The sequence below is a fragment of the Bufo bufo genome, chromosome 2 (assembly GCF_905171765.1).
Source record: "Bufo bufo chromosome 2, aBufBuf1.1, whole genome shotgun sequence".
Lineage (NCBI taxonomy): Eukaryota > Metazoa > Chordata > Amphibia > Anura > Bufonidae > Bufo > Bufo bufo.
The window spans coordinates 432,470,535-432,494,593 of record NC_053390.1 but is presented as its reverse complement, the minus strand read 5'-3'; the positions used below and the strand labels follow the sequence as shown (position 1 = coordinate 432,494,593).

Sequence of the window (24,059 nt, the reverse complement as noted above, 5' to 3'; positions counted from 1 at the left end):
TTCCTTTCTGAGCCCTGCCATTAGTCCAAACAGAAGTTTCAAACCACGTATGGGGTTATTTCTGAGAAGAAGAAATTGTGTAAAAAAAAAAAAAAAAAGTTGAGGTGCTACTTAAATGTGTGATAACAGGAAAATGTAATTTTTGATTTTAGCACTGAATGTTAATAAATATTGCTGCTAAACTTGTAAGCCTTCTAATGCTCTAAAAACAATAAAAGGATGTAAATATACTGTACTGTGCCAAAGACTTAGGCAGATGTGGAAAAAATGCTGTGAAGTAAGAATGCTTTAAAAAAGTTTTTTTTTTTTTTTTTTTTTTTTATAAATTAACAAAAAGCAAAATGAATAAATACGAGAAATCTAAATCTAATCAATATTTGGTGTGACCACCCTTTGCCTTTGAAAACATCAAATTCTTCTAGGTACACTTGCACAAAATCAGGGATTTGTAGAATTCTAGTCTGGTGTATAAGTTATACCAAACCGGTGGTAACCGATCTTCATTTTCATATGTAGGTTGAAACGCAGTCATTAACAGAAACAGATTCGTAGGAGGCTTGAAACTGGGCGTGGAACAGTTAAACTCTGCAGAAAGAAACGGACAACAATGAGCACTGTAGACACTGGTTGGCCAAGGAAACTTAGTGCAGCAGATGAAAGATGTCCAGCAGTGCCATCAGCTCAGAACTGGCAGAAACCAGTGGGATCTAGGTAGTAAATTCTGGCCAGAAGTGGTTCCTGGATGAATTGCAGCCAAAAAGCCATACCTTTGACGTGGAAACGAGGTCAAGCCACTCAACTGTGCACGAAATTCTAGGAACTGGGGTGTTGAAAAATTGCAGCAGGTACAATGAGTGTCTGCAGGCAACAGTGAAGCATGGTGGAGGTTCCTTGCAAATTTGAGGCTGCATTTCATCAAGTTTTAGTGACTTGGTCTCGATTAATGGTGTCTTCAATGCTGAGAAATACAGGTAGATACTTATCAATCATGAAGTACCCATCTTGGAGGCATCTCATTGGCTCCAAATGTATTCTGCAGCAGGACAATGACCCCAAACATACAGCCAATGTCTTCAGAAGAAAAAGGAGTCCTGAAAGTGATGATATGGCCCCCACAGAGCCCTGATCTCATGGAGTTGGTCTGGGATTACATGAAGAGACAAAGATTTGAGGAAGTCTACATCCAAAGATCTGTGGTTAGTTCTCAAAGATTTTTGGAACAACCCCCTTTGTCGAGTTCCTTAATAATAAATAAACTGCGTGCAAGTGTACCTAGAAGAATTGATGCGGATTTGAAGGCAATATTGATTTTTATTTTAATTTTTTGTTCAATTTGCATTTTAATTATAATAAACTTAACTTCTATTTTTTGAAAGCACTCTTAATTTGCAGCATTTTTTTTCCCCCGCGCATGCCTAATATTTCTGCACAGTACTGTATAACCGTTCTTAGACCCTGAAGGGGCAGAATTTTTTAGTTGGAATGTCAGGCTATTTGTACTCCATTTGAAAAATTCTGTACAAAAATAATCAGTCACATGTTAAACTGCCCAGAAGAATGACAAAAATAGCCTGGCTTTTGGACTAGTTCTAAAGGGTTATTTAAAAACCTCAGTCATTAGACTACATAGCCCTGTGTATGGCAGCATAGTGTAGGGATTGGTCCACTCGCCTATTGGCTAAAACTGCACAAAAATGATTGCACTATTGGCCAATATGAGCAATAAAAAAAACAATGGACACTGTTTAGAAGTCTGTTCATGAAGGTTAGAGCCCCCACACCTCTTTGGATAGTGAATAATAGGCTGCTATGACAACTAGGGTTGCACCAGGTATGGAAATAGATACTTTTTGTTCGATAGCATACAGCAGATTATCACACAATATGATTTCCTCGGAGATCACTACGCTGAGGTAATAATAAAAAGAGATTCAGTAAAGCCTGCAATTTTATATATTTCTGGGTGAGATTTATCACAACAGCTGTAAAGGAAAACTGGCTTAATTTCCCATAGAAACCAGATTCCACCTTTCATTTTTCAGAGCTGCTTTGAAAAATGAAAGCTGGTATCTGATTGGTTTTCCTTTTACACCAGTTGTGATAAATCTCCCTCTATGGGCCTCATACACGGCCGTTGTTTTGGTCGGCATCCGAGCCGCAGTTTTTGCGGCTTGGATGCAGACCTATTCACTGCCTGCATCCGTTGCTCCGTTCCGTGGTCCCCCCAAAAAAATATAACCTGTCCAAGTTTTGCAGACAAGAATAGGCAGTTATATTAATAGCTGTCCGTGCCATTCCGCGAATTGCGGAATGCACACTGACACCATCCGTGTCTTGCGGATCCGCAATTTGCAGACCGAAAAACACAACAGTTGTGTGCGTGAGGCTTATATCTTAGGTATTCACAGGAAGTGAAGAAAAGCAATCGGTAAGAGCGGGATATGTCATCAGTTAGCACTGTGTGCATACGGAGATAGCTGTCGGTCACTGACACCTCACTGTACTGATGGCACTTCACAAGGATGCAGAAAGTGTGGGGGGGATTTCAGTGCGTCTTATAAAGTGAATACTAGTGAGTTTCCATTATGGAAGTTCTCACTATAGTGCCTCTTTCACACGAACGATACAAATTGGCTCAGGGTGCATTAAGTGTAACTTGCACCATTTTGCAAGCAAGTTCAGTCAGTTTTGTCTACCATTGCGTTGTTTTTTTTTTTTTTTTCGTTTTTTTTCGTTTTTTTGCAGGGGTGCAATGTGTTTTTCATACGTGTGAAAAAAACCTGAAGGTTTACAAATAACATCTATCAACTATCAGTGACAAATGCATTGCATCTGGATTACATCCGGATGCAATGCGTTTTTCACCGGAGCCCCATTCACTTCTATGGGGTCAGGGCTGCGTGAAAAACGCAGAATATAGAACATGCTGCGATTCTCACACAATGCAGAAGTGATGTCTCAAAAAAAAACGCTGATGTACACAGACCCATTGAAATGAATGGGTCAGGATTCAGTGCAGGTGCTATGCGTTCACGTCACGCATTGCACCTGTGCAGAAAACTCGCTCGTGTGAAAGAGGCCTATCAGTTGAAGGGAGTCTGTCACCAGCATTTCACTTTTTTAACCCTTCCCACAGCTCCCTAGCATGCTTACAGTTAATAAAAACTTTACCTCTGGCATCAATCCTGGACTTATAGAACCCTCAAAAACGATCTTTATAAGATATGCAAATGAGGGCTTGCAAGTGCCCAGGGCGGCATTACTCTTAGGTGCCCTGCTTGCTCAGCCTTCTCATTGCGTCCCCCCGCCCCTTCCTACCCTCTGCCCGCCCATCCTTTCCCTCTGACCGCCTTTGTACTAACTTGTTATGCTGCAGAGATCCCGCGCCGGCGCACTCATTCCTTTGGCCGGCGCATGCGCACTGCGATGCCCATTCCTTGTATGGCATCACAGTAACTATTGCGCATGCGCCGGCTAACGACGCGAAAATCGGCGTCGTTAGCCGGCGCATGCGCAATAGTTACTGTGCCATAGCTCGTCATATTTGGCTTTCAGTAGCAAATTATGTGGACCTGTAATAGAGACCTTGGAATACTTTTAACCCCACTTTACTCAGTGTCATGGCAAGGCAGATTTGCTTTTCAGGGTCCTGGGAAAGCTGGGTAGCACTTTCTGTAGTGTCAGTGCCCTGGTACTGTAGTGTACCTGCTCACATACAAGAAGAGGTTTTGTAAGAAGCATTTAATCTCCCCCCTCCTTCACAGTACTCTATTAAAATGAAGGAACATTAAGCCCCGCCCCTTTCCCGAACTTCCTGTTTTGACTGTGAGGTCATGCTAGTGCACATGGAGAAATAACAGACAGTCTTCAGCCAAAGATGGAGGGGCTGGGAGAAAGGAGGCATTTCTTTCACTGCAGGAAATCTGCTAAAAGTAGAAGCTTGCAGATGTCCATGTGGAAAGAGCTATTGACTAACTTTTTTTTGTTTGTTTTTTTCTCCTCTTTTTCTTTTTCTCTCATATTCCAAAGTTTTGTGGTCCTTCAACCTCTTCCTGACACAAGAATTTTTCGCTTTTTTACTTGGTCTTCCCAAAGCCGTAATTTTTTTAGTTCCCATAGCTGTACGAGGGGTATTTTTTTTCTCGTGAAAAGTTGTACTAATGTCACCATTTAATATTGCATACAATGTAGTGGGAAGCTGGTAAATTCCAAATGGGTTAGAACTGTGGAATAAAATGCATTTATGCCATAGTTTTAGGAGTTTTGTTTTTATGGTATTCCCTTTGAGGTAAATACTGACATGGCTTCATTCTCTAGGTCCGTACGATTTGCGTATAGTGTTGCTACATTTTATATAGTTTTTCTTGTTTTAAAACTTTAAAAAAACGTATTTAAAAATAAATTATATATATATATATATATATATATATATATTATATTATATTTTTTTTTTTACTTTGCATCACCAAAACTGTTAACAGAGCAGTGTGAGCTCATTTTTTGCGGCATTGCTTCTGGGTGTCTGCTGTGTAAAACAGCAGGAGCCCAGAGGCTATGGTGCCCACTCTGGTGCCATGTTTAACCACCTCAGCCCCTATGGCTTAAACACCCTGAAAGACCAGGCCACTTTTTGCACTTCTGACCTACACTACTTTCACCGTTTATTGATCGGTCATGCAACTTACCACCCAAATGAATTTTACCTCCTTTTCTTCTCATTAATAGAGCTTTCATTTGGTGGTATTTCATTGCTGCTGACATTTTAATTTTTTTGTTATTAAAGGGTTTCTATCACTTCGTTTCACCTATTTAGCTTTCAGACACTAGCGATCCGCTAGTGTCTGCTTTATCTAACCATCCTAATATAAGAGCTTATTGTCCTGCCGTTTAGCTAAAAAAATAACTTATATAGATATGCAAATGAGCCTCTAGGTGCTATGGGGGCGTGATTAGCACCTAGAGGCTCCGTCTAGGGTTGGACGATATCAAAAATATTCCCACGATAACGATATTAAGAAATTTATCGCGATAACGATATATATCGCGATAAATGCCCATTTAGAAGAAAAAAACACTTGGGGCCACAAGGAGACATTATACTGTATGGGGGCAGCCACAAGGAGACGTTACACTGTATGGGGGGGGGGGGGCACAAGGAGACGTTACACTGTATGGGGCAGCCACAAGGAGACGTTATACTGTATGGGGGCAGCCGGGCAGCCACAAGGAGACGTTACACTGTATGGGGGCAGCCACAAGGAGACGTTACACTGTATGGGGGCAGCCACAAGGAGACGTTACACTGTATGGGGGCAGCCACAAGGAGACGTTACACTGTATGGGGGCAGCCACAAGGAGACGTTATACTGTATGGGGGGCAGCCACAAGGAAACCTTACACTGTATGGGGGCAGCCACAAGGAGACGTTATACTGTATGGGGCAGCCACAAGGAGACGTTATACTGTATGGGGGCAGCCACAAGGAGACGTTATACTGTATGGGGGCAGCCACAAGGAGACGTTATACTGTATGGGGGCAGCCACAAGGAGACGTTATACTGTATGGGGGCAGCCACAAGGAGACGTTACACTGTATGGGGGCAGCCACAAGGAGACGTTACACTGTATGGGGGGGGGGGGGGGGCACAAGGAGACGTTACACTGTATGGGGCAGCCACAAGGAGACGTTATACTGTATGGGGGCAGCCGGGCAGCCACAAGGAGACGTTACACTGTATGGGGGCAGCCACAAGGAGACGTTACACTGTATGGGGGCAGCCACAAGGAGACGTTACACTGTATGGGGGCAGCCACAAGGAAACCTTACACTGTATGGGGGCAGCCACAAGGAGACGTTATACTGTATGGGGGGCAGCCACAAGGAAACCTTACACTGTATGGGGGCAGCCACAAGGAGACGTTATACTGTATGGGGCAGCCACAAGGAGACGTTATACTGTATGGGGGCAGCCACAAGGAGACGTTATACTGTATGGGGGCAGCCACAAGGAGACGTTATACTGTATGGGGGCAGCCACAAGGAGACGTTATACTGTATGGGGGCAGCCACAAGGAGACGTTATACTGTATGGGGGCAGCCACAAGGAGACGTTATACTGTATGGGGGCAGCCGGGCAGCCACAAGGAGACGTTACACTGTATGGGGGCAGCCACAAGGAGACGTTACACTGTATGGGGGCAGCCACAAGGAGACGTTACACTGTATGGGGGCAGCCACAAGGAAACCTTACACTGTATGGGGGCAACAAGGAGACGTTATACTGTATGGGGGGGGCCACAAGGAGACGTTATACTGTATGGGGGCGGCCACAAGGAGACGTTATACTGTATGGGGGCGGCCACAAGGAGACGTTATACTGTATGGGGGCAGCCACAAGGAGACGTTATACTGTATGGGGGCAGCCACAAGGAGACGTTATACTGTATGGGGGCAGCCACAAGGAGACGTTATACTGTATGGGGGCAGCCACAAGGAGACGTTATACTGTATGGGGGCAGCCACAAGGAGACGTTATACTGTATGGGGGCAGCTACAAGGAGACGTTATACTGTATGGGGGCAGCCACAAGGAGACGTTATACTGTATGGGGGCAGACGGGCAGTTCCCCAGCCTCTGATCAGCCCCCCCCAGCCTCTCCCTCTTATCAGCCCCCTCTGGTAACCCCCCCCCCCCCCCCTAGTATTAATCATTGGTGGCAGTGGCCACAGGGTCCCCCTCCCCATCATTGGTGGCAGTGCCCCTTCCCCCCAGTATTAATCATTGCTGGCAGTCGCCACCGGGTCTCCCCCCCCCCCCCAATCATTGGTGGCAGTGGGCAGTGCACCCCCCCCCCCCCCCCCCCCCCCCCCCCCCCCAGTATTAATCATTGGTGGCAGTGGCCACAGGGTCATCCCCCCATCATTGGTGGCAGTGGGCCCCCCCTCCTTCCCCAGTATTAATCATTGGAAGCCACAGGGTCTTCCCCCCGATCATCGGTGGCAGCCGGCCCCCCCTCCTCCCTCCCCAGAATTAATCATTGGAGGCCACAGGGTCGTCCCCCCATCATTGGTGGATGTGGGCAGTGCCCCCCTCCTCCCTCCCTCCCCAGTATTAATCATTGGAGGCCACAGGGTCGTCCCTCCATCATTGGTGGATGTGGGCAGTGCCCCCTCCTCCCTCCCCAGTATTAATCATTGGAGGCCACAGGGTCGTCGTCCTCCTCCTCCCCCCATCATTGGTGGCAGTTTGCAGTTCCGATCGGAGTCCCAGCAGTGTAATGCTGGGGCTCCGATCGGTTACCATGGCAGCCAGGAGTCACGCTACTGAAGCCCTGGCTGCCATGGTATGTTAGTGAGCAGCATTATACTCACGTGCGTCGTGGCCGCCGGGCGCTCCTTCTTCTGTCTGTGCGGCGCATTGCTAAGGCTTATAGCATTAGCAATGCGCCGCACAGACCTATGAGAAGAAGGAGCGCCCGGCGGCCACGACGCACGTGAGTATAATGCTGCTCACTAACATACCATGGCAGCCAGGGCTTCAGTAGCGTCCTGGCTACCATGGTAACCGATCGGAGCCCCAGCATTACACTGCTGGGACTCCGATCGGAACTGCAAACTGCCACCAATGATGGGGGGAGGAGGAGGACGACGACCCTGTGGCCTCCAATGATTAATACTGGGGAGGGAGAGAGGAGGGGGGGCCCACTGCCACCAATGATGGGGGGACGACCCTGTGGCCTCAATGATTAATACTGGGGAGGGAGGGAGGAGGGGGGCACTGCCCACATTCCCGGCACCCGACCTCTGAGAGGACGCTGTGATCACCTGAGGGGTTAATTGCGCGGATCACAGCGTCCTCTCAGAGGTCGGGTGCAGGAAATGCGAGTGACAGAATTCCTTCCCTCCCCCACGCCGGCCGAACTGCTAAGAGCGCCGCCGCAAGCGGCCAGCAGGTATCGGGGACATTTGCACGAGTAGAAGTACTCTGCAAATGTCCCGTATCGGTTCATGCTGGGGCGGGCGGCCGCAGATTTAGAAGCGGTCAGCGTACATGACCGCTCCTATGACGTCACGAAATACCGCGGTATTTACAAAACGGCGATATCGCCATATCGCCGTTTTTTTAATACCGCGGTATATCGTGATACCGGTATATCGCTCAACCCTAGCTCCGTCTACCTTAACAAACTGCCGCCGCCCAGCGCGTCCCTCCAGCCCGCCCATCTCCTCCGGAATGCGATGCTCCTCGTATTCGGCGCATGCGCAGTGAATGTCTGATCGCTTCCCTGCTCAGACATCTCCACTGCGCCTGTTCCTCGGAGCACTATGACGTCATCGGCGCAGGCGCAGTGGAGATGTCTGAGCAGGGAAGCGATCAGACATTCACTGCGCATGCGCCGAATACGAGGAGCATCGCATTCCGGAGGAGATGGGCGGGCTGGAGGGACGCGCTGGGCGGCGGCAGTTTGTTAAGGTAGACGGAGCCTCTAGGTGCTAATCACGCCCCCATAGCACCTAGAGGCTCATTTGCATATCTATATAAGTTATTCTTTTAGCTAAACCGCAGGACAATAAGCTCTTATATTAGGATGGTTAGATAAAGCAGACACTAGCGGATCGCTAGTGTCTGAAAGCTAAATAGGTGAAACGAAGTGATAGAAACCCTTTAATCGAAATTTAAAGATTTTTTTGCAAAAAAATTAAATTTTTCAGTTGTAAAATTTTGCAAAAAAAACGACATCCATATATAAATTTTGCTCTAAATTTATTATTCTACATGTCTTTGATAAAAAAAAAAATGTTTGGGTAAAAAAAAATGGTTTGGGTAAAAGTTATAGCGTTTACAAACTATGGTACAAAAATGTGAATTTCCGCTTTTTGAAGCAGCTCTGACTTTCTGAGCACCTGTCATGTTTCCTGAGGTTCTACAATGGCCAGACAGTACAAACACCCCACAAATGACCCCATTTCGGAAAGTAGACACCCTAAGGTATTCGCTGATGGGCATAGTGAGTTCATATAACTTTTTATTTTTTGTCACAAGTTAGCGGAAAATGATGATTTTTATTTATTTTTTTCTTACAAAGTCTCATATTCCACTAACTTGTGACAAAAAATAAAAACTTCCATGAACTCACTATGCCCATCAGCGAATACCTTGGGGTGTCTTCTTTCCAAAATGGGCAAAAGACAACTTTGTATAAAAAAATGGGAAAAGTTGTCTTTTGCCAAGATATTTCTCTCACCCAGCATGGGTATATGTAAAATGACACCCCAAAACACATTCCCCAACTTCTCCTGAATACGGAGATACCACATGTGTGACACTTTTTTGCAGCTTAGGTGGGCAAAGGGGCCCACATTCCAAAGAGCACCTTTCGGATTTCACTGGTCATTTTTTACAGAATTTGATTTCAAACTTCTTACCACACATTTGGGCCCCTAGAATGCCAGGGCAGTATAACTACCCCACAAGTGACCCCATTTTGGAAAGAAGACACCCCCAGGTATTTCGTGATGGGCATAGTGAGTTCATGGAAGTTTTTATTTTTTGTCACAAGTTAGTGGAATATGAGACTTTGTAAGGAAAAAAAAAAATCATCATTTTCCGCTAACTTGTGACAAAAAATATAAAATTCTAGGAACTCGCCATGCCCCTCACGGAATACCTTGGGGTGTCTTCTTTCCAAAATGGGGTCACTTGTGGGGTAGTTATACTGCCCTGGCATTTTCCAGGGGCCCTAATGTGTGGTAAGTAGGTAAATGACCTGTGAAATCCGAAAGGTGCTCTTTGGAATGTGGGCCCCTTTGCCCACCTAGGCTGCAAAAAAGTGTCACACATGTGGTATCGCTGTATTCAGGAGAAGTTGGGCAATGTGTTTTGGGGTGTCTTTTTACATATACTCATGCTGGGTGAGAAATATCTTGGCAAAAGACAACTTTTCCCTTTTTTTTTTTTTTATACAAAGTTGGCATTTGACCAAGATATTTATCTCACCCAGCATGGGTATATGTAAAATGACACCCCAAAACACATTGCCCAACTTCTCCTGAGTACGGCGATACCAGATGTGTGACACTTTTTTGCAGCCTAGATGCGCAAAGGGGCCCACATTCCTTTTATGAGGGCATTTTTAGACATTTGGATCCCAGACTTCTTCTCACGCTTTAGGGCCCCTAGAATGCCAGGGCAGTATAAATACCCAACATGTGACCCCATTTTTGAAAGAAGACACCCCAAGGTATTCAATGAGGGGCATGGCGAGTTCATAGAAATTTTTTTTTTTTGTTTTTTTGGCACAAGTTAGCTGAAATTGATTTTATTTATTTTTTTCTCACAAAGTCTCCCTTTCCGCTAACTTGGGACAAAAATTGGAATATAAATCTCTAAAAAATTTTACACATTTGGATTCCGTGAGGGGTATGGTGAGTTCATGTGAGATTTTATTTTTTGACACAAGTTAGTGGAATATGAGACTTTGTAAGAAAAAAATAATAATTTCCGCTAACTTGGGCCAAAAAAATGTCTGAATGGAGCCTTACAGGGGGGTGATCAATGACAGGGGGGTGATCAATGACAGGGGGGTGATAAGGGAGTCTATATGGGGTGATCACCCCCCTGTCATTGATCACCCCCCTATAAGGCTCCATTCAGATGTCCGTATGTGTTTTGTGGATCCGTAAAAATCATACGGACATCTGAATGCAGCCTGACAGGGGGGTTGATCAATGACAGGGGGGTGATCAGGGAGTCTATATGGGGTGATCACCCCCCCCTGGAAGGCTCCAGGGAGACGCCTGTATGTGTTTTGCGGATCCGATCCATCTATCAGTGGATCCGTAAAAATCATGCGGACGTCTGAATGGAGCTTTACAGGGGGGTGATCAATGACAGGGGGGTAATCAATGACAGGGGGGTGATCAGGGAGTCTATATGGGGTGATCACCACAGTCATTGATCACGCCCCTGTAAGGCTCCATTCAGACGTCCGTATGCGTTTTGCGGATCCGATCCATCCATCAGTGGATCCGTAAAAATCATGCGGACATCTGGATGGAGCTTTACAGGGGGGTAATCAATGACAGGGGGGTGATCACCACAGTCATTGATCACGCCCCTGTAAGGCTCCATTCAGACGTCCGTATGCGTTTTGCGGATCCGATCCATCTATCAGTGGATCCGTAAAAATCATGCGGACGTCTGAATGGAGCTTTACAGGGGGGTGATCAATGACAGGGGGGTGATCAGGGAGTCTATATGGGGTGATCACCACAGTCATTGATCACGCCCCTGTAAGGCTCCATTCAGACGTCCGTATGCGTTTTGCGGATCCGATCCATCCATCAGTGGATCCGTAAAAATCATGCGGACATCTGGATGGAGCTTTACAGGGGGGTAATCAATGACAGGGGGGTGATCACCACAGTCATTGATCACGCCCCTGTAAGGCTCCATTCAGACGTCCGTATGCGTTTTGCGGATCTGATCCATCTATCAGTGGATCCGTAAAAATCATGCGGACGTCTGAATAGAGCTTTACAGGGGGGGGTAATCAATGACGGGGGGGGGTAATCAATGACAGGGGGGTGATCAAGGGTGAATAAGGGGTTAATAAGTGACAGGGGGGGGGGGGGTGTAGTGTAGTGTAGTGGTGCTTGGTGCAACATATTACTGAGCTACCTGTGTCCTCTGGTGGTCGATCCAAACAAAGGGGACCACCAGAGGACCAGGTAGCAGGTATATTAGACTCTGTTATCAAAACAGCGTCTAATATACCTGTTAGGGGTTAAAAAAAATGTGTAGTGTAGTGGTGCTTGGTGCAACATATTACTGAGCTACCTGTGTCCTCTGGTGGTCGATCCAAACAAAGGGGGCCACCAGAGGACCAGGTAGCAGGTATATTAGACTCTGTTATTAAAACAGCGTCTAATATACCTGTTAGGGGTTAAAAAAAAATCACATCTCCAGCCTGCCAGTGAACGATCGCCGCTGGCAGGCTGGAGATCCACTCGCTTACCTTCCGATCCTGTGTGCGCGCGTTCACAGGAAATCTCGCGTCTCGCGCGATGACGCGTATATGCGTGACTGTGCGCAGCGCTGCCACCTCCGGAACGCGAATCTGCGTTAGGCGGTCCGGAGGTGGTTAAAGACCTGACGTGCTGCATATGTCGGGAAGAAATTAAAGAAAATGCCTCTTTCCCACTAGAAATGGCTGTTGTATTGTGCTATATGTTCAGAAACTCTAGTCACTAAAAAATGTCAATTGATGCGTCTGCACCACATCGCGGAAACAAAAACTCTGCTTGCAGCGTTATTCTGTCCGCGATGGGGGCACAGCTGAACGGAATGCATTCTGATTTCGTTCAGTTTTGTCCCCATTGACAATGATGAATCTCAATACCGGAAAGCAGTGGCGTAGCTAGAAATGAATGGGCCCCACAGCAAATTTTTGAATGGGGCCCCCTCCTCCAGTAATTTTTTCGTAACCCCCTTCCTTTCACGCCGCCCCCATTCCTGTGGCTAGTAAAGATCGCTCTCTCAGACCAGGCCTGGCAGCTGTTCCATCCGCTTTCTACACTGTCTATACTGTCGCTGTATATCATTTCATTGGGTAATACTGTTGAGGGGGCCCTGATAATCTTTTAGTCCTCATCCTCCTGGATGGCCCCTTTTTTGGTCAGGGCCCCAAAGGAGCCGCTTACCCTATAGCTACACCCCTGCCGGAAAGGGAAAGCGCAGATGTGAAAGTATCCTTACCTGCATAATCCAATGAATAGTAATAGTTTGTAAGGCTAGAAAAAGACATCAGTTCAGCCTGTTATCCTGCAAAGTTCACCATCACCACCTCCTCCATAGTCTCACTGCTCTTACCGTAAAGAATCCTCTTCTGTGTTGGTATACCTTTTGTCTCAGACTTAGAGACGCAACATTGATATAGCTGCAGTCCTGGGTATAAGCAGATCATGGGAGAGATACCTGTACTGGCCTTTAATACATTTATATACAGTTTATTAGATATCAGACGTCTTATTTCTAAACAAAGGTTTTCTCTGGACTGTAACGCGATGCTATGTGGCAGGATTAGAATGAGTGAGCTGTACAGACGAAGAATTGGCGCATATTAGGCTTAGTGGCCAGTGCGAAAACTGGCAGAGTTTTTTGTTTAAATATAGATATTGACAAGGAAAATTAAAAATAACTTTAAATTCTTCAAAAATGTTAAATTAAAAAAACATTTAATAGGTCATTTTCTGATGACCCGTTCCCTTTAAGTTTACTGCCAACTAAAAAGTCCTTTTCCATATCCGTTTCCCATTATTAATTTTATGTTTAGTCAAAGCAACTAAATCTTGCCTTCTCTACTTTTCGAAGGAGAACAATGCCATTACATATGCTTGGCATCTCTGAATATTTGCAAGCTCCCAATAAACCTCCCAAAATACAGAAAACGTCAACAAAGGGCATTAGAAACCCGTCACAATTATTCTGCAAGAGCAGAATTTGGTAGATAAGAAAGAGGGAAAGGCATAATTGGGGCCCAGAATGATGGCATATTGCTAACATACTGTATGTCATAACTTACTGATCATTGAAACGGAACCCAAAATCCGTATTCTCCCAGTTCCCTTTCAGTCAACACCTTAACAGTAAATGTCTAGAAAACATAAACTAAACCAATACTAAGGCTTTTCTGATTGAAAAATGATGGCAGTATGTAATGTAATACTTTCAGATGACCATATTGCTGATTTTGATAGTAAAGTGTGAATAAGGGCTAACAGATGTAAAAGATGTTCAGAACAATGGAGTTAAAGGCTATGTACACCTTCAGAGGCAACTTTTTATGATTGCATTTTATTTGTTTTAGGCTAAAAATATTTTTTTCTATTGGTTTATTTATTAAAAGTACTAGCTGGAGGACCCAGCTTTGCTTGACAGTGACCTCCACAGGGGCCCGCCCCCTTAACAGTGGCCTTTACTGGATAGGGGGTGTGTCCTTTTGAACAGCTCGCGAGCTGCAGGGAGAAAGTCACCCTCCCACCTCTGCAGCTGAGAGAAGTTGATTTTTACCTTCATTATTTTTATTTTTTTCAATCCCTATTGGCTGAGGAGGGGGCATGGCCTAATCACATCAGGGCGTGGCTTAGCTGGATCTGGGAGTGTGGTTTTAAGTCTTTTGAGGGTGGACACATTGTGGCAGGGGGCGTGTCTAGGCTCTCCTTCCTGCAAAAATGACTCCCCTCTGGGCACCTTACTGGCTCATTTGCATATCAAATAGGATTTTCAGAGGATAAAAACATCTATTGCTGGAACAAAGGCACATCTTGAAATAAGGTACTAAGTGCTATTAGGCCATGGCTTTACTTCAATAGTGATTATACTGGTGACAGATTTCCTTTAAAGCACTCCTACAGCAGTGAAGATAAATGGCTGGGTTGTTATGGAAACCTGGAGTAAAACTGTGGAGGCTAGAGGACCTGCGAGCTTCTATTGGCTAAGGGTCATGTGACCAAGCTTCTATTGGTTGGCTAATTGTATTTTTTGGGAATATCTCAGGAACGGTACATCCTAGAGAGCTGAGACCTGGTCTAAAACCTTCCCGGACACCTGATGTACCTGTGTGCCAAATTTCATGATTGTAAATGCGACAGTGCAGATTCCTTTAGCACACATACACTCACACACACTCAGCTTTATATATTATATTGAGCCATTCTGTGACAAAGGGTTAACTGTCTAGTTGTGTGAATGCTAGTTAGTGTTTTGCCTGTCATCTAATAAACCTTATCTCTAAGGGCTCTTTCACACCTGCGTTATTGTCTTCCGGCATAGAGTTCCGTCGTCGGGGCTCTATGCCGGAAGAATCCTGATCAGGATTATCCTAATGCATTCTGAATGGAGAGTAATCCGTTCAGGATGCATCAGGATGTCTTCAGTTCCGGTACGGAACGTTTGTTGGCCGGAGAAAATACCGCAGCATGCTGCGCTTTTTGCTCCGGCCAAAAATCCGGAACACTTGCCGCAAGGCCGGATCCGGAATTAATGCCCATTGGAAGGCATTGATCCGGATCCGGCCTTAAGCTAAACGTCGTTTCGGCGCATTGCCGGAGCCGACATTTAGCTTTTTCAGAGTGGTTACCATGGCTGCCGGGACGCTAAAGTCCTGACAGCCATGGTAAGTGTAGCGGGGAGCGGGGGAGCAGTGTACTTACCGTCCGTGCGGCTCCCCGGGCGCTCCAGAGTGACGTCAGGGCGCCCCAAGCGCATGGATCACGTGATCGCATGGATCACGTCATCCATGCGCATGGGGCGCTCTGACGTCATTCTGGAGCGCCCCGGGAGCCGCACGGACTGTAAGTATACCGCTCCCCCGCTCCTACTATGGCAACCAGGACTTTAATAGCGTCCTGGGTGCCATAGTAACACTGAAAGCATTTGGAAGACGGTTCCGTCTTCAAATGCTTTCAGTACACTTGCGTTTTTCCGGATCCGGAGTGTAATTCCGGCAAGTGGAGTACACGCCGGATCCGGACAACGCAAGTGTGAAAGAGGCCTAAATTACCAAAAGGTCATAAACACTTAGTCAAACCACATTCTTATCAGTAGGATAAGAATTGAGCTATAGTGTTTATTTATAATGTCGGGGAGCAGAAATAAGGAGCTGCCTGACGGAGCAGCGTGGAAATTCAGATTCTGCTAATAGAGAAACTGAATGCTGCAGAGACTGGGGTTCAACATTTTTAATAAAGACCAATTGAAAAACTGATTTTTAGTTTAAAATAAGTGCAATGCAATAACAAAACAATTGCCCCCAAAGGTGTACATTAATTTCAGATATTGCACTGTTTGATACATTTTGTGACAATGACCTTAAAACTGCGCCGTCCCATTCAGTATTGGGCGCAATAAGTAAAGGACACTCGCCGGCTGCCGCCCCCCCCCCCCCTTCGCTCCTAGAGGCTCATTTGCATATCGTTAAAATAATTTTTTCCGCAAAATAACGGTGGCACTCAGTGAGGTGGCACTAATACAGTTATGTTCAGCTGACATTAGTACATCACTAATGTCAGCCAGGTTAATACTCATTTTCCTGCTGACAGAAACCCTTTAAAGCTGTCAGCTTGGGGGGGGGGGTGTCCTTTCTGCTGCAGCTGGTGGCAGTTGAAGGATGGAACTGAGCATGCACTTCTGTCTCCGCAGGAAAACTAGAATATTTTTTTCATGGAACAACCCCCTTTAAGTGCATGTTAAATCCTCAGTCTGAAAAACGGACAAGAATAGGACATTTCTTTTGCGGGGCCACGAAACAGAGCAACGGATGCGGACAGCACACAGAGTGCTGTATGCATCTTTTGTGGCCCCATTGAAGTGAATGGGTCTGCACCTGAGCTGTAAAAAATACGGCTTGGATGCAGACCCAAACAACGGTCATGTACATGAGGCCTTAAAGGGATGTTCCCAACTCAGACGGAGATCGAGACGAAGATCAGAATACCGCTCACATGCAGCAGCCGAGTTGCCTGTGCTATGCTGTTTCCATAATTCACATTCTCATGTATGGGAGCTACCAAAACATCGTAGCACAGCTCGTTCAGTTGTTTCCATAATGGCAGCCGCGGCATGCCACTGGTATTAAAATATCTCAGCTGTGAATACCAGAGATGTGGAAACCCCTTTCATTGAAATTCTGAGTAAATCGAAAACATCTAGCATATAACAAGATTTTGAGAAAAAAAATATTGGTATGCTTAAAGAATCAATATTATAGTAATCTGAATGCAGCCGAACAAGCTTTATTTTGTGCTGGCATGCATCAAGGTGAAACCTATTCAAGCTGTAATTTGAATAAATGCCACTAGATGGACAGAGAGAGCAGGTCTATACTGCCCTTGGTTATTTTAAAGAAATGCTATTGTATATTTAGTTAGGAGAAAGCATCTTACAAAGTCTCCCGTGACCCCACTGAAATATAGTTTTATAGTCTAACGTATATATTATAAAATGTGTATATAATGCAGTACCACAAATAACCAGCACTAGTAACTTACAGGAATTGTCTCACTTAAGCAAATGGCATTTATCATGTAGACAAAGTAAATGTATTGTGAAATGTATTTATATGTACGCTACAGAGGTAACTCTGGGAAATGAGCAGTAGTGATCACAAAAAAATCCTAAGGAACGTCCATCAAGCATATTGCCATATAGTGTGAGTATGCATATGTGTGTGCGTGTATAAATCAATATACATAGTGTGTATATATATATGTGTATATATATATATATAATTTTTATTTTTATTTTTGTGGGGACTCGCTCTGGTAGACAGGATTAGTGGACCCAGTATAGAGGTAACAACAAGTTCTTTGGATCACACGTGCTTTATTCACACGTTATGCAAGTGACAAAACAAACGTCGTTTGAGGGGGTCATCTTGGGGATTGCCGCACGGACTGCTTTTTGGGCATCGTGGACACTCTTGGATGCTCCTGCCGATTGTAAAGCCATCACATGTTGCAATAGCAGTTGGTTGGTTTCCTCCTGCTGCTGCTTATTAGCCTCACGCTGTTGCAGGTTAGCCTCCACGAGGGCTTTCATGACAGCTTCCATTTTGTTGAGAGACATGGGTTGTAATCTCGCTGGTTTGATGTAAGACATACAACCGTGGCCGAAAAAAAAAAGTCGGCCTTCTTGCCAGCCTCACTGCACCCGCCCGCATCCTCCACCAATTGTGGGGGCTCGCTCTGGTAGACAGGATTAGCAGACACAGCATAGAGGCAACAACAAGTTATTTGGATCAAACAGTTCAGTGTTTTATTCACACGTTAGGCAAGTGACAAAACAGTCATATTCAAACAAAAAGTCATCTTGCAGTGTTGGTGGTAATTTACACCATGCGGCAATTCTGCCTCAGTCTTTGCTGATCGTAGCACCAACCTGTTTTCCCGCCAAACAGGTAGCAAGTCTCCATCCAGACACAAGGCTCCCAGATTTCAACACAGAGACCTGGCTTCTGAGCCCAGCTGCCTATTTAAGGACAGCCAGGTGCTGCCAAAATCCGGACCGGCATTTGACCTCACCTGGCTGTAAATCAGCCCAGCAGCACATGTTGGGAGAAAAATACCTGTCTTCCCAGACAAAACCCCTCACTGTGTCACAATAAATGTGTGTGTGTGTGTATATATATATATATATATATATATATATATATATATATATAAACACACACACACTATCTTACAAAAGTGAGTACACACCTCACATTTTTGTAAATATTTTATTATATCTTTTCATGGGACAACACAGAAGGAATGACACTTTGATACAATGTAAAGTCAGTGTACAGCTTCTATAACAGTGTAAATTTGGTGTGCCCTCAAAATAACTCTTATAATAACTATACAGATAATAATAATAACTATTTTGTGTGGCCACCATTATTTCCCAGCACTGCCTTAACTCTCTTGGGCATTGAGTTCACTAGAGCTTCACAGGTTGCCACTGGAATCCTCTTCCATGACAACATCACGGAACTGGTGTATGTTAGAGACCTTGCGCTCCTCCACCTTCCTTTTGAGGATTCCCCACAGATGCTCAATAGGGTTTAGGTTTGGAGACATGATTGGCCAGTCCAGCACCATTACCCTCAGTTTCTTTAGCAAGGCAGTGGTCGTCTTGGAAGTGTGTTTGGGGTCGTTATCATGTTGGAATACTGCCCTGTGGCCCAGTCTCTGAAGGGAGAGGATCATGCTCTGCTTCAGTATGTCACAGTACGGTACATGTTGGCTTTCATGGTTCCCTCAATGAACTGTAGCTTCCCACAGCCGGCAGCACTCATGCAGCCCCAATCCCTGACACTCCCACCACCATGCTTGACTGTAGGCAAGACACACTTGTCTTTGTACTCCTCACCTGGTTGCCGCCACACACGCTTGACATCATCTGAACCAAATAAGTTTATCTTGGTCTCATCAGACCACAGGACATGGTTACAGTAATCCATGTCCTTAGTTTGCTTGTCTTCATCAAACTGTTTGCGGGCTTTCTTGTGCATCATCTTTAGAAGAGGCTTCCATGCAGACCAATGTGATGCAGTGTGCGGCGTATGGGCTGAGCACTGACAGGCTGAACGCCCCACCGCTTTAATCGCTGCAGCAATGCTGGCAGCACTCATACGTCTATTTTGTAAAGACAACCTCTGGATATGACACTGAGCACGTGCACTCAACTTCTTTGGTCGACCATGGCGAGGCCTGTTCTGAGTATAACCTGTCTTGTTAAACCGTTGTATGGTTGTGGCCATCGTGCTGCATCTCAGTTTTTAGGGTGTTGGCAATCTTGTAGCCTAGGCCATCTTTATGTAGAGCAACAATTCTTTTTACCTGATCCTCAGAGAGTTCTCTGCCATGAGGAGCCACCTCCAGTGACCAGTATGAGAGAGTGCGAGAGCGATAACACCAAATTGAACACACCTGCTCCTCATTCACACCTGAGACCTTGTCACATGACACGGGGAGGGAAAATGGCTAATTCTGCACAATTTGGCCATTTTCACTTAGGGGTGTACTCACCCCTAAGTTGCCAGCAGTTTAGACATTGTGTGTTGTTATTTTGAGGGCACACCAAATTTACACTGTTATACAAGCTGTACACTGACTACTTCACATTGTATCAAAGTGTCCTATCTTCAGCGTTGTCCCATGAAAAGATATATCCTTGATATAAATAAGGGTGCAGGATTTTTGTACAAATGATAGTTCAGTGGTATTTAGGAATTGTCTTTATTAAAGGACTTGGATGGTGTTATGCTGCTAGTAGCCATTCTTGCTTTATTAGTGTGAAGATATCAGGTCGATCATTAGGGTTGTACTGCAGGATTTCTTTAATGAGACTTTTGCATTTTGCATCCACTTCTATAGCTTCTGGAAACATCACTCCTACCTGCTGAATTTTTGGCAATGCATTCAAGTTAGTGTCATCAAATGGCATTTTTCCTGTCACCATTATGTAAAGGATCACTCCCAGGCTCCAAATGTCATACTTCCTTGGGTCATAGGGAATACTCAGTAGTACCTATGAAAATAGCTATTTTTTACACCAAAATACAAAAACTAGTTACATCTACTTATCAATTATCATCACAAGATCTCCAGAATCTCATGAAACTTCATATTACTGCATTGGTTCACTTTTCCCATGTGTTTAGCGGCTGGTAGGCTATGGCCTAAGGTGCTGTGGAGAATCTTTGAAAACCTCTCTAAACCCCTAGTTATCACTTTAATACATTTATTGACAATCATAATAAAGATGGAAGAATTTTTCTTTACTCAGTCCATAGAATGATACTGCTTTAGTCAGTGTAACGAAGTACTGGATTTCTTAGAGGTCAATTGTAACAGGGTTATAGTAGACCATATGGCAAGTCAGACTAGATAGGGGCATAACAGAGGAAGAACTATGTTACCACTGCCTACAAGTCAGGTTATTGCAATAGAGAGGGCATCCTCATTTCCCAGTGGCTGACACTGAAGGCATGTCTCGTTTTCCCCCTTAGGTCCTTCAGGAAATATTAGTCTCTAAATCTCAGCTCCAACATGCCATGATTTGGGTATTCTTTGCTGCTCAGATGGTAACAACGAGAAGTGGGGATGACCTTTACAGAGCAATAATCCTAATAGGCAGGAGTAATGTTAACCCAACTTGCCTTATAGCCTACAAACCCGCTGGGTTCTCCAGTGTCCATGGCAGGTAAACATCAGGAAGTTATAGATGGTGGAATCTGTTGCCCATAGGCCATTTTGACCCTGAACTCCACCTGGCAAAAAATTTTGAGGGGCTATATCAATGTGTTTAAATGTACCAGCCACGCTTCACAAGTGTCCATAAGTATAAGCAATCTGAGATGGGAGTGCACTGCAGACACTCTCATCCTAAGATGCAAACGGGACTTTGAGTCTGACATGATCGAGCAATATACAGTCCTGATCGAAAGTTTAAGACAACTTGAAAAATGGCAAAAAATCATATTTAGCATGGCTGGATCTTAACAAGGTTCCAAGTAGAGCTTCAACATGCAACAAGAAGAAATGGGAGTGAGACAAAACATTTTTTGAGCATTCAATTTAATGAAAACAACGAATAAACTGAAACAGGCTGTTTTTCAGCTGATCAAAACCCCATTTATAAGGCAAGAAATCCCACTTATTAAACCTGACAGGGCACACCTGTGAAGTGAAAACCATTTCAGGGGACTACCTCTTGAAGCTCATCAAGAGAATGCCAAGAGTGTGCAAAGCAGTAATCAAAGCAAAAGGTGGCTACTTTGAAGAACCTAGAATATGACATATTTTCAGTTGTTTCACACTTGTTTGTTATGTATATAATTCCACATGTGTTAATTCATAGTTTTGATGCCTTCAGTGTGAATCTACAATCTGAATGAGAAGGTGTGTCCAAACTTTTGGTCTGTACTGTATATAGCATCTTATCTTATGTGTCATCCACAGATCCCCCCATAACAGTGTCACTGTGTAGTGAATTGGGGCCGGCATCTGTTTCTGTAATGGCAGCGGGGCCCGTTGCCTGCTTCATTCATAAAGTGGGCGGAGCAGGCGCGTGACGTAGTGAGCTACGCTACGAGCACCCACCCGGCCTCCTGACTGCCAAGAAGTTAGTAGTAAGTAGTACAGCGCTAGATTTAAGATGATTGGAATACTTTAACAATACCCACAAGTTAGATATGATTACCGTATACTACAGTGAGCGGGGCCCGGTGTAGTAGAATACAGTGACTGCACCGGGCCCCGCTGCCATTACAGAAACATATGCCGGCCCCCAGCCCCTCCTCCCTCTCAGCCTATTCACCGGACGGTCGCAGCATTCGCCCCCATGAGACGCACTGCTATTTTTCCCCCACTTTTGCGAAAAATACGGTACTTCTTAACTGTAACAATAAAGGCCAATGCATGCAGTGCGTCACGTTACCGCAAAACGAACACGTTAAGTGACCATGAAGAAGCATGCTTTTCATATGCTTCACTATATGGCACGCAACGCACAGTTAAGGAGTGGCAATACTTATACTTTCCATTGTGTTGTGTTCCGCTGTTACAGGGAACGCAACGCCCATGGTTAACCTAGCCTCTCACTGATAACTGAGTAAGTAAATATGTTTTTTGCAGGACTAGAGACACTTGTATAACTAAAGGGAATGGGTAGTCAATAGTTCAAGACTGAAGCTGTAAACCATTTGAAAAACTGCTATCATTCAGCTAAGGCTATAAAAACTTGTAAACTCAGATTGTTAGCTTAAACTTTAAACATGACTATGGGATTCTACTAGGAAAATCATGTTTTACAATAAATGCCCCCTCCCCTGCCCCTTCCTGGATCCTCCCACTGCCCTATCTTCAGCAGAAGATCAGCACACAAAGGAGAAGGCAGCAGCTTCCTAGCCAATAGTTCTGTGGTAATGACATGTATGTTGCCCCTTTTTCCTTCAAGGAATGTATAAAATACATTTGCATATTAAATACAGAGGAGTCGGGGAGTCGGAAGTACCAAAAACTCAGACTCCACAGCCCTGGTGATGATGTCAGTCATTTCAAGCAGAGTGTCAGCAATGTGCTGACACTGCTTTACAAGCTCGGCCATCCTGAAAATGAGAGGGAGGGCGGGCGGATGATCGCGTGCCCCCCTTCCCCCATCACAAAGAGTGCTGCAGGGGTGAAACATAAAAAAAAAGGCATTTTGAAGTTTCTGATCCCCAAAAGCGCTGCAAACCGCAGGTCTGAATTGACCTGCGGTTTGCAGCTATCGCCGAGACGGGGGGGGCGCCTGCTGATTGATTTCATCAGGCGTCCAGTTCCGATCACCGCGCGGCGGTGATCGGAAATACACAGGGCGTACCTGTACGCCCTGTGTCCTTAAGTACCGGGACATCACGGCGTACAGGTACGCCCTGTGTCCCCAAGAGGTTAAGGGGTTAATACCTATAGATATAGAAAGGAATGTCATAAAAGTTGTAGGTGTAATGCGTAGGAGTCCCAATACTTTTGTCCTTATAGTGTATGTGACAGCAGTATGAGTCCTTGAGAAAGTTGAAGATTCAGAGCTGATGACAATACAGAAGTAACTAGTCCCAAACATTTGTGATCATGTGATGGGGACAGATTTACATCCTCTGGAAATTCACCTACACTAATATATAGATAAAGCATAAGATACAAACGCATAGTCTCACCTCAGGAGAAGCATATGCTGCAGATCCACAATAAGTGGTAGACAGATTTGAGCCATTGGGGAACATTATTCCGAAGCTGAAGTCTGTGATTTTGGCCTTGTCATCTGATGTAATAAGTATGTTCTCGCACTTTAAATCTCTGTGTGCCACATGATGCTCATGCAGATACTTGATGGCCTTGGTGATTTGCTTAAAAAGACTTCTGGCCTTTTCACTTGGCAACAGTCCTGTAGTCTGCACTAACTGTAGGAGGTCTGTCACACACAATTCCATTACTATAAAATGTAGTCCGTTACTTATCTCAATAAACTCAAAGGCAGTTATGACATTGGGATGTCGAACCTTCCTCAAAATGTCGAGCTCCCGGGCTAGGAATTTCATGGTGTATTCAGCTGGGATCTTTCTTTTGTCTATGACCTTAATGGCCACTTTGCATTGGTATTTCCTTGATGTCGCCATTTTCACCTTTGAGTAGGATCCTTCACCAATGGTAGATAATGTATTGTAACCCAAGTCCTGTAGCAGAAGATCAACAGTGGACATGATATCAGAAAAAGACCAACCTATAATAACCTCAGGTTTGACTGGTAGCTTAGGTAGTGAGATGATGCTTTCTTATATAGTTTCTTGAGGGTTTGATGATGGTGGTTGAAGGTTTCAGCTGTTCTTGAGTAATCCTACTACGTTTTTCATAGCTTCGCTCTATTGACATTTTCTTGTAACACTATTTTCAGGTAAAAATGGGCTCATCTGTGACCTATTTGGTTGCCATGGCTACAATTGTAACTGGCATCGGGCATATTAACATCGTATTCT

At 44.9% G+C, this 24,059-nt stretch overlaps 1 protein-coding gene across 1 annotated transcript; it reads right to left on the bottom strand.

The window, feature by feature from the left end:
• Window positions 1–19,804: 19,804 nt before the first annotated feature.
• On the bottom strand, window positions 19,805–23,786 carry TSSK6 (testis specific serine kinase 6). The gene is made up of 2 exons (XM_040419792.1): window positions 23,244–23,786; window positions 19,805–20,074 (listed from the first exon to the last, which is right to left on the bottom strand). The coding sequence occupies exons 1-2, from the start codon at window positions 23,784–23,786 to the stop codon at window positions 19,805–19,807; spliced, it is 813 nt and encodes a 270-aa protein (XP_040275726.1).
• Between the last annotated feature and the right edge of the window lie 273 nt (window positions 23,787–24,059).